At 37.0% G+C, this 13,732-nt stretch overlaps 1 protein-coding gene across 2 annotated transcripts; it reads left to right on the forward strand.

Moving 5' to 3' along the window:
• On the forward strand, nucleotides 1-11,771 carry pank1a (pantothenate kinase 1a). Of its 2 annotated transcripts, none has more exons than XM_084393661.1 (7): nucleotides 1-539; nucleotides 4,457-4,809; nucleotides 5,983-6,236; nucleotides 7,743-7,919; nucleotides 8,678-8,801; nucleotides 9,345-9,470; nucleotides 9,882-11,771. In XM_084393661.1, exons 1-7 carry the CDS (start codon nucleotides 311-313, stop codon nucleotides 9,939-9,941), a joined length of 1,323 nt encoding a protein of 440 aa, XP_084249787.1. In that variant the 5' UTR covers nucleotides 1-310; the 3' UTR covers nucleotides 9,942-11,771. The 2 variants fall into 2 exon arrangements, with proteins under 2 accessions (XP_084249787.1, XP_084249788.1); XM_084393662.1 differs by lacking the exon at nucleotides 1-539 and adding an exon at nucleotides 1,719-1,929.
• The last annotated feature ends 1,961 nt before the right edge of the window (nucleotides 11,772-13,732 follow it).

Genomic DNA, 13,732 nt, shown 5'->3' on the forward strand with positions numbered 1-13,732 from the left:
GGTTGTTTGACGGGGGTATCTGCCGCAGCGCCAGGACTATGGAAATATGACCGACAATGACCTAGACCGCAGCGCGTGTTGGTGTATTGCTCTAATCGTTTTGTATTCGACACTTGTAAACACGCGATTTTATTATTGCTGCAGTTGTTGTAATTGTCGTTTTTTAGATTAAATCCGTGCATTGGTTGTAGGTCATTATTAGCCACGCGCTTTTTATCGAGAGCGCGGCACATTCATCAGCGCGCATTTCTGTGTGTGTTTTGAGGCTTACAAGAGTCGTACGCTGTTGACATTTGCTGTGCATTGAAATATGGATAAGGCCAAATCAGCGATGGATCAGAAAGGTTCTGGTCCTTGCTACACAAACATGCACAACAAGCCAATCCGGCGACAGCTGAGCAACGGGAGCTGTAGCCCGTACAGTCCGACGGACGATAATTACCACCATCTTCTTAACCACGACCCTCAAACCAACGGCTCTCCGGCGAAAAGGTGTCGGCTGTGGAGGCGATTGGAGTCGGCAAAGAAAAACAGACCGCGTAAGTTTATAGTTACAGACACCTTCAGTGTTTTTTAGATAATATCTGTAACGTTACATGATTTCCTCAATGTCTGATAAGTGATGCTCTAAAGATACACACAGACCACTTGGTAAGGACGTGTTCGAGTCAATATTTAACACATTATTGCGAGAGCAATGGAATTTGTCGCAATTAAATTGAAATGTTGCCAGTGTAATGGCACAATATATTACTTTGCCCTATTTTTGAGCTAATACTGGCATTTAGATTTACAGATGTCATCGATTTCAGTTAACCCTCACAATTTTACCTCAGGTAAACTCAACTGAATAAGGGTCCAAAGTGGAAATGGAAATCTTAATAAATCTATTCCTTTATGTAGTAGCCTAGGCTAGGTTACATTTGATGGACTGTTTGGGGGAGAAAGTGCAATTCTTTTTTTTCGTTCAGTTCGCTCAAAAGTACGTTGCCAAATTGTAAGATATACATAACGTTACTACAAATAAATTTACTACCGTTCATGTATGTTGACATACTTTTAAGTATAACACAGTAACAGTAGTTGGGTCATTTGGAGTGGGGCAATGCGAATGTAATAATTGTCGGTGCATTAAATAAGTCAGATAAATCAGTAACCGCTCCGACTGATTCATAAGTGTTTTGTTTCAATAAAAAGAACCGAATGAACCGAGTCACTGGTCTCGCTGTGGATCAGTATCATTGAAAAGTACTGTAGGAATGGCCAATGGTCAAAATACTTTAATGGGTTTATTTTCATTTGATGTTACTTGCAAAATAGTAATAAAAAGTAATGCAAGAATCACTGTCAGATTATTTTAATACTTTCAGTTCATATCAGCTAAAGGATGACGTTCAAGTGCTTTAACGCTTCTCGAACGTGCAGGAAAATCATTTGGTTGCGGTATCTATTAAAAAAAACTGATTCTCAGCTCCCAACCTTTGAACAAACTGTCATTATTTCTATTCTGTGTCTGACCTGTACACCGAAGAGTGTCTTTTGTTTTGATGAAACCTTTGAGACTGTTCTTCTCGCTCTCTGATTGGTCGGTGTGAAGTCAGGAGGTGTGTTGAAATCACTCCTGATGTAAAGGCTCGACGCGCTTCGACCAATCAGCGCTTGACTTTTGTCTTCGCGTGGCCGCGTTAAAGGGACAGACAGAAACGCCCCCATCCTTCAGTAATAAGAATTTCTCTGTATTTATTCACTTTTGCTAAACGACGACAAGAATTCAACTTTGAGAGCGTAGTTATAATGCCATTACAAGCCAAACTGAACTTCTAATTTCTGTCTGTTTGTGGGCTTTCCTACTGGTTGGGCTTTTGTGTTGGGCACTTGAATGTATTAGGGCTACCAGCAGGATGAAGTTAAAGTGTTCAAAGAAGCCAGGTAAGACATCACCTCATCCTTGTGTAATGTAAAATATCTTGCTTCCTTAGAATTGCTCTGACAGTTTTAGAAAAGTTATACTTGCAGCATATTCTGGTGATTGCAACACTATAAATGGATTAGATTTTTTTTTCTGTGCTATTTACTGAAGTGCAAAAATGTTTTAGAACAAAGTGAATTTATGTCAGGAATTTGTTTTGCCAAAGGTAACGGCTGCAGAAAAGTGACTGCTTTTTACAGTGCTTATGTAGTTCAGCGAGTCTTAGTTGTGTCAGACAGCATGCCAGGCCAGCTTGTCTACATTCCTCAGCTTCAGCCAACTTTTGTGTGTGTGGTAACACCTTTGTTGTTGCAGTTGATTTTGTATTGTTCTTTTATTTATACTCAACCCATGTTAATGGTGTTAAAAAGTATTCTTACAAGATATACAGTATTCTGAAGTATTTCACATGGTCCTCTTTCACATGGACACTCACTTTGCTCGCCTACCATGTTAGTCCCTCTCCTTCACTCGGTCACATTCTCTCTCTCGCCACTATTCCGCCTTTCCCAGCGTCTCACATGGACACACTTGCCTGCCAATTTTCTCTCTCTCTCTCTTAGTCTCTCTCCCTTTCCATGCCTCTGCTGACTGGGGGATGTAAACAGACCTCTCACCCACATGAGTTGTTTGATGTCATTATGTCACACGCCTGTCACACCCCGTTCACCTGCTGCTTCTGGCTCAGGTCATTCAGTTTAATGAAGAAGCAACATTGTTCATTCCTGGCTAGTAGGGCTGCACGATTCATCGAAATGAAACTGCACTCGATTTGGCAAAGGCTGCGATTATTTTATGCGCAGCTTGTCAGTGCAGCACGGCTGATCGGTCGTAAATGCTGCTCCATCTGAAAGCCAGAGGGCGCTCTTACGCAGAAACTCCAAATATGCCAAATAGGTTCATAAATGCTTCTCATGTTTGGAAAGATGTTTGACGCGTGTTGCTTTTTCAAATGCACGTTATAAGCGACTCAAACTCGCAGTGCTTTCAGATGGAGCAACATTTACTACGGATCACAGAGCCGTACGTCACTGACAAGCTGCGCATAAAAGATAATCGCAATAATCCAAATCGGTTAAGCGCGATTTAGCATGCGTTTTCCTTTGTACAACTGTGTTTTTAAAACTATGAAAGCAAAGCATGTGGATATTTATTTAGTTGGGCTCTTGTCCACTTGATTTGCATGCTTTGAAATAAGAGTGATGTCCAAAATAAACCTCCCAGCATACGCCCACATCTATATTAGGGGGGAAAGGAAGCGTGAGGGTCATTTGAGATGATTTTGTAGCAGAGAGCATTCTGGTCAAAGACAGGTCATCTGTGCAACACCAGCTGACAATGTGGCAGGTCAGTCATAAATCTGATAGAACAAATGAGGAGCACAGATTGGTCTGCATCTACCAGGTTATTCAGGTTCAGATCTGTGTGTCCCTGACCTGCCCAAATTTTTCCTGACTTCTCTGGGTTCAGCCCAGTGGACGTCTGATGTAAGAGTCATATCAGTAATAATGTACCTATTAATATCTGATAAGATAAGACTTTGCTCTCTCTGCTTGTTTGAGATTTCTGTCTGCTGATCTTGTACATTTATTTCGAAATGATAGAAACAGACGTGGGAATCTGTGAACGTTTGTACTGGTTCTGCTTCTAAGCATCCTAGAACAGCCATTTGCAGCCTCATAGCTGTTGCCATGGTAACTGCCTTGACTCCTCATTAGTTGCTGCAGTGTTGCTCATCACTGCCTCTTTAGTTGGCCAGCTAGTTATGTTTGAATTAGTTTACTTGCATTCAAAAGTTTGCTTCTTTTTTTTGAAAGACGTCTCTCATGTTCTCCAAGGCTGCATATACAGTACTGTGCAAAAGTCTTAGGCATGTTAATATCCCCCCAAAAAATGGTTTTAAGTCAGTTATTTATATATTTTGCTGTAGTGTGTCAGTAGGAAATATCAGTTAACATTTCCAAAACAGTAAATTTCCTAGCTTTGCAGGAAGGTTTCTTCAAGCATCTTGGAGACGTTCCCGCAGTTCTTCGGGATTTAGTTTGTCTCAGTTTTTTCTGTTTCTTCATGTAATCACAGACGGACTCGATGATGGTGAGATCAGATCATCCTGGCTGTTGTCAGACTCCTTGTGCATACAGAAATCTCACTGGATTATTACAATTAATGGCAAAAATAATGTTTGGAAATGTAAACTGATATTTCCTGCTGACACACTACGGCAAAAGATCTAAATAATTGACTTAAAACCTTTTTAGGGGGGGGGGGGGGGGGGGGGTGTATTAACATGCCTAAGACTTTTGCACAGTACTGTATTTTTGATCACAAAATACATTAAAGCAGAAATATTGTTCTTAAAATGTTTTAACTGACCTTTATTATGTAGTGGATCTGTTGTTGTTGTTTTTAGTTGCCAATCCAGTTTGTCCACTTTCTTAATCTTTGGAACACAATGACATTAATCTCAGTCTCATTGTCTCTTTCTAGCCTTTCCATGGTTTGGGATGGATATTGGTGGTACTTTAGTAAAGCTTGTTTACTTCGAGCCAAAAGACATCACCGCAGAGGAGGAGCAGGAGGAGGTGGAGAATCTGAAGAGCATACGCAGGTACCTCACCTCCAACACAGCCTACGGCAAAACCGGCGTCCGTGATGTGCACCTGGAGCTGCGCAACCTGACCATCTGCGGTCGCACAGGGAACCTGCACTTCATCCGCTTCCCCACCGCCGCCATGCATAGATTCATACAGATGGGCAGAGATAAGCACTTCTCCAGCCTGCATACCACACTGTGCGCCACCGGAGGCGGGGCGTACAAGTTTGAGAATGACTTCAGAACGGTATGGAGATGGCCGCAGTTGAGCTTTCAAACGGTTTTGACAATAAAATCAAATGTTTAATATACAGTTATGTGGGGTAGGATTTTGGACCAATGAGATTTCACAGTCAGGTTACTGCGTCATGCCAAAGACAATAGAAACCAAGCAATCTGCAAAAGATTGCTTGAAGATTGCAAAAGGAACTCCTGGGTCCTAACTTTTTTTTACCCTGTCAGACATATAAAAAATATATATATTTAATATTTTAAATATATTTAAATGTATATCTAAAACAAAACACAATAATTCAACAATGGGGTCTACAAAATAGAAATCTTTTCTAAGAATATAAATCTTTACTATCACTTTTTATGAATTGAACACATCCTTGCTGAATTAAATATTCATTTCTTTTTTTAAAAAGAAAGAAAAAATATTGAACAGTTGTGTATTTTGTTACAAAAGATTTCAATAAATGCTTTTAAATAAATGCTGTTCTTTTTTAAAACTTTTTATTCTTCAAAAATCCTGAAAAAAGTATCACAGGTTATAAATAATTATTAAGCAGCACAACTGTTTCAAAATTGATAATAAATCAGCATATTAGAATGCTTTCTAAAGGATCATGTGACACTGAAGACTGGAGCAATGCTGAAAATTCAGCTTTACTGTTACAGGAATCTTAAAGTATATAAAAATGGAAAACAGTTATTTTAAATTGTAATAATATATGACCATAATTACTGGGGGTTTTTCTCTATTTTGGATCGAATAAATGTAGACTTGATGAGCATAAGAGACTTCTTTCAAAAACATTAAAAATAGTAATGTTTCATAACTTTTGACCAGTACTGTATGATTTGAAAATATCTTATGCTGAACAAGGCTGCAGTTATTTAATCAAAAATACAGTAAAAACAGTAACAAATATAAATTATTACAATTTGAAATAACCTTTATTTCTATAGAAATCTTTTGTAACTATTTTTTAATGTTACTTTAGGGCGTGTTAGTTTTAAGCTGACCCATAAACACATTAAGCATCTTATTTTGGTCCAAACTGCTCAATGGAAAGTCGAAGCCTGATGTTTTTTAATTAATAAACAATGTATCATCAAGAATTACATTTAAGGGATAAGTCTATTGCATGCAGAGCAGTGAGTAGCCATAAATTGTTTATTTTTTTCTTTGTAGATGGCAGACCTAGAGCTGCTGAAGTTGGATGAGCTGGACTGTCTGATCCAGGGGCTGCTGTACATAGACTCGGTCGGTTTTAACGGTCATCCTGAATGCTATTACTTTGAGAACCCCTCCGACACACAGAACTGCATCAAGAGATCCTGTTGTCTTGACAACCTTTTTCCCATGTTGCTGGTCAACATTGGCTCGGGCGTCAGTATTCTGGCGGTGTACTCCAAGGACAACTACAAACGTGTGACAGGCACCAGGTCAGCACAGCTGAGCAACGTGCACCATGTAGCAGAAACCCCTTCAAATGTGTTACTCACTCTCAATAACTGTGATTAAACTTGTTTTTTTTTTTTGTTTTTTTTTTTAGAAATTCACACAGGGATGTTTTTTAAAGAGTAATTGTTGATAATGGCTGAAAAAGCTTGTAGTACCAAATAACAAGCTAACAATAATAATAATAATAATAATAAACACTACATTACTGGTTGTAATTTATTAGATATTCTCTGAAAAACGCTCTTTGCTTATTCTGTCTTTTCAGTAAGAAAAGTTCAGCAACTTTTGCTGAGAAACATCCAGCTTGAAATATGAGTTTACCATTGGCTATTTTCTAAACACGTGAACCTGATTGTTTCCTCATCTCTCATTGACACAGAATCAAAGCCTGTTAGAAGCATAATTTTTCCCTTTGAAACATGAGACATCTTCAGAAGATAACAAATCTGTGATTGACAACAGAGTAGGTAGTCAAGTTCATTTTAAATGTGGTTGTACCAGAATGGAACAGCCTTTCAGGAGTGACTGACAGGAGGGAGATTTGTCAGCAGAAGTAAAAGCGCTTGTGCAAATCTGTCACACTTGCAGGAGGATCAGGAGCTATTACTTACACTCTTCAACGTTTTACAAATCCCTGTGTATTTCCCTGTCACTTTTACTAAAAATTCCGTTTAGTAATTCTGAACATTTAGCACATTCATTTACACTTCAGGTCAAATGTTTGGAAGTAAGATTTTTTTTTTTTTATGATTTTGAAAAGGTCTCTTATGCTCACCAAGGCTGCATTTATTTGATCAACAAAACAGTAATATTAAATTAAATTACATTAAAATGTAAATTATTCCTACGATGGCAAAGCTGAATTTTGAGCAGCCATTGCTTTAGTCTTCAGAGTCACATGATCCTTCAGAATCATTCATTGAAATAGAAATCTTATGTAAAGTTTTTAAATATCACTTTTGATCAATGTAATGCATCCTTGCTGCATACAAATATTAATTGATTTAAAATAAATCTTACCCCAAACCTTTGAATGAAAATGTATCACAGTTTCCACAAATTAAGCAACAACGGTTTTCAACATTGATCATTTCTGAAGAATCATGTGACTCTGAAGATTGGAGTAATTATGCTATAAATTCAGCTTTGCCATCATAGGAATAAATAACATTTTAAAATGTATTAAAATAGATATTTTTTATATTTTACAACATTATTGTTTTAATGGGTTTTTAAGTAAATGCAGCCATGGTGAACATGAGAGACTTTTTTCAGAAATCTTAATTATTCCAAACTTTTAACATTTATAATATGTGAACTAGTCCTTGCTTTTTGTTGCAATGACCACATACTGTAATCTGGGATGTTTGAGACCCTTGGCCATAGGCACATAGGTCAAAAATGTCTGCGTGTGTGAATGCTTCAGATGTAGCCGGTAACCATGTTTTGACCCTCAATGTTCCTTTCTCACTCTTTTTCTCCTGTAGTCTTGGAGGAGGGACGTTTTTGGGGTTGTGTTGCCTGTTGACGGGTTGTGAGACATTTGAAGAGGCCCTTGAAATGGCCAGCAAAGGGGACAGCACCAATGTGGACAAACTGGTGAAGGACATCTATGGAGGGGACTACCAGCGCTTCGGCCTACAGGGGTCTGCGGTGGCTTCAAGGTACAGAAGACACTGTGTCTGTGGTGTCAGGTGACAAAGGTCCACGAGTGAAATGTGATTCTATGGGGTCTTGCATGTAGGCCTGCCTGTTTCATGTGACACAAATGTACAGTATGAGTCCCCATTCCTTAGTTATTTTAATATACATTACTTTTCAAAAATTTGCCATCAGTAAATTGACTATTTTTGAAAAATGCTTTTATTTAGCAAGGATGCATTACATTGCTCAAAAGTAACAGTAAAGACATTTATAATATTACAAAAGATTTCAAATAAATGCTGTTTGTTTGTTTTTTTACTTTCTAAACTCAAATATTAAGCAATGATGTCTGAAGGATAATGTGACACTGAAGACTGGAGTAATAAACTGCCGCCATCACAGGAATAAATTACATTTTAAAATATACTCATATATAATATAATAGAAAAGTTATTTTAAATTGTAATAATATTTCACAATAATTCTGTTTTTACAGTATTTTTAATTAAATAAATGCCTTGAATAACATAAGAGACTTTAAGAAAGAGACTTTCTTGCATACCTATTTTGAACTGTAATGTGTATATATCAAATACAATTCTTGGTGTTCATTATATATTTTTAATTATATTTAATAATGTATTATTTTAATTATAGATATTATATATAATTGTTTATTACTTCAGCAATAAACTCCAAAATCTACACAGACTTGGTTGCAGTGCTTTCTGTGGGTGTCTGTTAGGTACATAAATATGTGCTTGTGTTTTTGTTATAGTTTTGGTCACATGATGAGCAAAGAGAAGAGGGACAGTATTTCTAAAGAGGATTTGGCCCGAGCAACACTCGTCACCATAACCAACAACATTGGCTCCATCGCACGCATGTGTGCAGTCAACGAGGTGTGTGTGTGTGTGTGTGTGTGTGTGTGTGTGTATCTGCGCCCAGTCAGCAGCAGCTGTGAGCGTCTGTCTGGCCACTCTGGGCTTCTCTACAGTGTTGCCTTGTAGCCTGGTGATCAAGCAGCATTGTACAGGGCTTTCAGGGTGTACAGAACACCATCAGAGCAGTGACTCCCAACAATACCTGGAGAATACAGGACTTTTATCACATTAGTTAGTATCTATGACAAGTTGATGATGGCAAAAACTTTGAATTTGTCAAAAACATAGATTTAAGCACCTACTATAAACAGTCCATAAAAGGAATTGCTTGTGTCAGGACTCCCTCTGCTGGTGAAGAAGAAATGCTGCCGGAATCAACCTGCTGGAAATTCAGCAGAAAGAATGTAGTACTTGGCACTCAGTTGAAGTAATTTTACCATGATTAAATCTGTTTAACGAAATTCTGTAGATTTTCTTTCAAAATGAGTGGAAAAAAATGTGAAAAACATCCACAGATTCTATGGTCATAACTATGTGATGTGATTGTGTTTTGTCCTGTAGAAAATCGAACGGGTTGTTTTTGTGGGGAACTTTCTGCGTATAAACACAGTGTCAACAAAGCTTCTTGCCTATGCTATGGACTTCTGGTCTAAGGGCCAGCTGAGGGCCCTTTTCCTGGAACATGAGGTAATTTTGTCTTCATTAAGTTTTACTGTATTGCTTTACTGTATTACATTTAATTTCAAATGTTTGGGGTTAGTTAGATTATTGTAATGTTTTTGAAAGAAATCTCTTATGCTCACAAAGTCTGCACTTATTTGATCAGAAATACAGTAAAACCATAATACTGTGAAATATTAATTTATTACAATTTAAAATAAGTTTTTTTTGTTTTGTTTTTTTTAAATACATTTTAAAATGTAACATTATTTTGCTGGCAAATTGTATAGCAGCCATGTTGATTTGGTGCTCAAGAAACAATTCTTATTATTATCAATGTTGAAAACAGTTTTTATAATTTTGTGTGGAAAAAAGCCAAAATAACCAAATATATTGTTTGTTTATATGCACACTCATATGTGTGTATGTGCGTTTCAGGGATACTTTGGAGCCGTTGGCGCTTTTCTAGAACTGCTGAAGTCTTCTGAAGACGCATAAAGGAAAGGAATCCTCATCTCTGATTATCCAGAAGCTGCTTCAAGACTTCAACAAAGAAGCTCCAACAGGAACGCTGGAATACTGGGAACACTGGAAAATTTGAAAAAAGCCACTATACTAATTAACCTGTAAATAACCCTTAAAATAAGATTTTATCGAATATTTTTATGAGCAACAGTCTCCCTCAGACTGACGACTAACGGAATCTAATTGTTAATTTGTTTTCCTTTTGTTGTTCTCCTTTTGTACTGTTTGTAAATATCATTGTGTAGTGAACAGGGAGAGTTTACTGATGGCCAAAACCTGCTGTTTAAAGTTTTGCTGTTCCTGACCAGCCACCAGCAGACCCAAATGATGGTTAACACCCTATTTTAATTCAGATTTAAGCATCAGATGCTGTGTCAGGAATGTGTCCCGGCTGTTTGGGATACAGATCCTCTAAGTAAAGAAAAGACGTTGACACTGTTATCTGTACAGCTTAGAGCAACCTTTTCCGGTTGCAACTCCTTTCACTCTTCCTCTTTGCTACAGTTAACAGTTTTCCATGGGTTTATGCAAAACAGTCATTTTAAACAGTTCAGTTAAGAATCAGTTCTCTGTTCACTTTTTAAATAAATATATTAGCGCTGATTCACATGAAGCCTTTAATTTGAAAAGGATTCACAGAAAGCTCAGGGTGTCTCACTTTTAGTTCTGAGAGGGAATTCTGTGGGACCAAGTGGCCAATTTGACACTTCAGATAACAAGTTCCCCTAACATCCCATATTTTTTGTCCTCCTTTGCCCAGCTTTGCCTCTTCTTTTTCCATCCTGCCTTTTCCTATTCTTTTTCGTATCCAAACCAAAACTACTTCGTTCATCTTTGTCAGATTGCACATAGTCATATGCATATACTTCCTCTTTGGTTGCCTTCCTCGCATCTATGGTTTGAAAAACAGCACTAACAGTATTCAAAGTAGCAGAGAGATGACAAAACAGAAGGATTAAGTCAGTATGACAGCAATTACCCACAACCCCCCTTTCTTCACCATTCAAATATCAAACCTGTTTAGACAGTTCAAAGACTCACCCATTGTGTTTCCATTGTAGTGCCAAACTGAAAAGGGGAGGAGTCAAACCAGAAAGCCTGCCAATACAAGCATTCCTGTTTTACCAGGCCATGCACATCATTACTTCTCCCAAAAGTCACCTAGCATTATAATGTTAAGATGAAATTCTATATGTAATCAAAAATATAAACACTACACCCTTACTAGTTATATTCTGTTCTTCAGTCGTCCTTCTGTATCTCATGGCCTTCTATGTGATCGCTCTCTTCTTTTAACTTGTGGCTTTTCTTTTTACTGATTTCTAATTCGATTTTTGGGACCTCATGCCAACTGCAATATTTTCTTTTTCAGAAAATACCTATCTAGGTGTTTTGTTTTGTTTTGTTTTGTTTTGGGGTTATAATCGCCTTCAAAATTTCGTATTGCTTTATAATATTTAGTTATTGCTTTGGTTGGCCTTGTATATTTGGCATTAAATTATTTTCATTCTTGATTTGGATGCTCTGTTTGCTTGTTTGTTTGTTTACCAAACACTATATGACAGCAGTGGTATGCCATATGGATGATTAACATTCATGAAGATTGTACATTTATGGTATTGTTAACAAATTGTCCTTGCCACCCAATCCTAGTAAGATACAAGTGTGAACATGCTTCAAAGTGTGCGAGCCTGTGTAATTGCGCTGTATATTTCTAGATATTAGATACACCTAACAAAAGCTGTCATCTATAGTGTATTAGATCTAAAATACAGCTTCGTTTTGCAAACACGGGTGAGTCCCTGAGAGATTGGTAAGGTTTGAAGTAACTGTAACTTACTGGTAAGTTTACCAGTAAGCAGCGAAACTAGCTGCCAGTTACAGCAGTTTTATATACTGAAGAAGCAGCACCACAGACTGTATGTGCATTAATCGGTATCGCAGAAGGTAGTTGAGAGGTCATCTTAGTGTTCTTTTCCTCTGAATGGAGTCAGTTGCTCTGAATGTTGTTTTGCTGAAAGCTGCTTGGTTGATGGAGTCATGTGTCTCTGAGAAACTAGCTGCTCATGTCCTGTTTGCCACTGTTGGCAGTAATGCTGTTATGCAGAGTGAATTCTGTGTCTGTGTTTTCTTTTGATTCCTACTGACAATTTTAAACACATGATCCTTTGCGTTGCTTGTTTGATGCTACTCTAATGGATACTTTGTGCTGTTTGATCAGATTGTACAAACATGTAAATATTCTTATCTTTGTTTTTCACCTCTCAAAGTGTCTTTAAAGCCTGTGTTGAAATGTACGGCTTTATTTAGAAGACATGAGAGACTTGATATCTGTGTGATTGATGCTATTATGCATAGACTCAAGAAAGGACATTTTTAAAAAAGAATAAAAGTTTGAAAACAAAAAATGCATTTTGTGGATTTTATTCAGTATGAATTGCTTAATGTCTCTTAAAGGGATAGTTCACCCAAAAATGAAAATTCTATCATAATTTATTCAACCTCAAGTTATATACACCCTCATGTATAAATGTCTTGGTAACACTTTACAATACGGGTGCACTAATATGCATTAATTCATGCTTAACTAATGCACAGATAATAATGTGTTAATGTATGACTCATTAATTAATGATTACTGCATCAGTAACTAATAAAGATTCTAAATGATTAATAGATTAAGTAATATATGATATTGTTATTAATTAAATGTGTCATAATGTATTAATTCCTTAATAACGTATTTTATTAACTAACAGTGTAAATTAATGCGTTAATCACCACAATGGGTTGAAGTCATGTACTTCAACTTCGAATTGTCTGCTTTAATTAATCATTAACTAATGATTTGCAAATGTATCATTATGTTATGACTTTACTTGTTGAGGCACATGACTATTAACTAATTGTTAAGTAATATGCCATTTTGGTTTTGACATCCACACTAAGCCATGGATTTCAATTTCCAACCATCTACAACCAAGATTTCACTGAGTCCGAACCTTGTTGTTCATGGCACAGGAATATGTCAGGTTAAGCTTGAGGTCGTGGTACACACAGAACATGCGGCTGAGCACTGCTATTTCATAACACTGTGTCTAGACTAGACAAAGACAAAAGAACATCCATTATAGTCAGTGATACTACACTGGATGTGGCGCGATATATTAACCATATAATCTTTATTAGTTGCTGATGCAGTAATCATTAATTAATGGTTTAGTTCTTCATGAGTCATACATTAACACATGATTATCTGTGCATTAGTTATCCATGAATTAATGCATATTAGTGCACCCGTATTGTAAAGTGTTACAAATGTCTTTGTTCTGCTGTGCACAAAAAGGAAGATATTTGAAAGAATGTTGGAAACTAAACAGATCCCGTGCCCCACTGACTATCATAGTAGGGAGAATATACTATGGTCAATGGGGCCTGAGATCTGCTTGGTTACAAACATTCTTCCATATATTTTCCTTTGTGTACAGCAGAACAAAGACATTTATACAGGTTTGCAACAATTTGAGAGTAAGTAAACAATTACAGAATTTGTATTTTTGGGTGAACTAACCCACCTAGAAATGGCTACTTTTATGTTCTTTTCAATTATTCAGTCACCCATTTTAAATGCTTGCACTTTAACAAATGCACAGGTTTGTGAAAGTCATCTTTGAGTCAATCTCTCCGACTTTTCTTCGTTTATTTTGTCTTAACACTTGATCATATACATTTTTAATAACTTAGTAAAGTAGGCCTAAACTAAA

This window comes from Rutilus rutilus (genome assembly GCF_951802725.1).
Source record: "Rutilus rutilus genome assembly, chromosome: 21".
NCBI classification, from domain to species: domain Eukaryota; kingdom Metazoa; phylum Chordata; class Actinopteri; order Cypriniformes; family Leuciscidae; genus Rutilus; species Rutilus rutilus.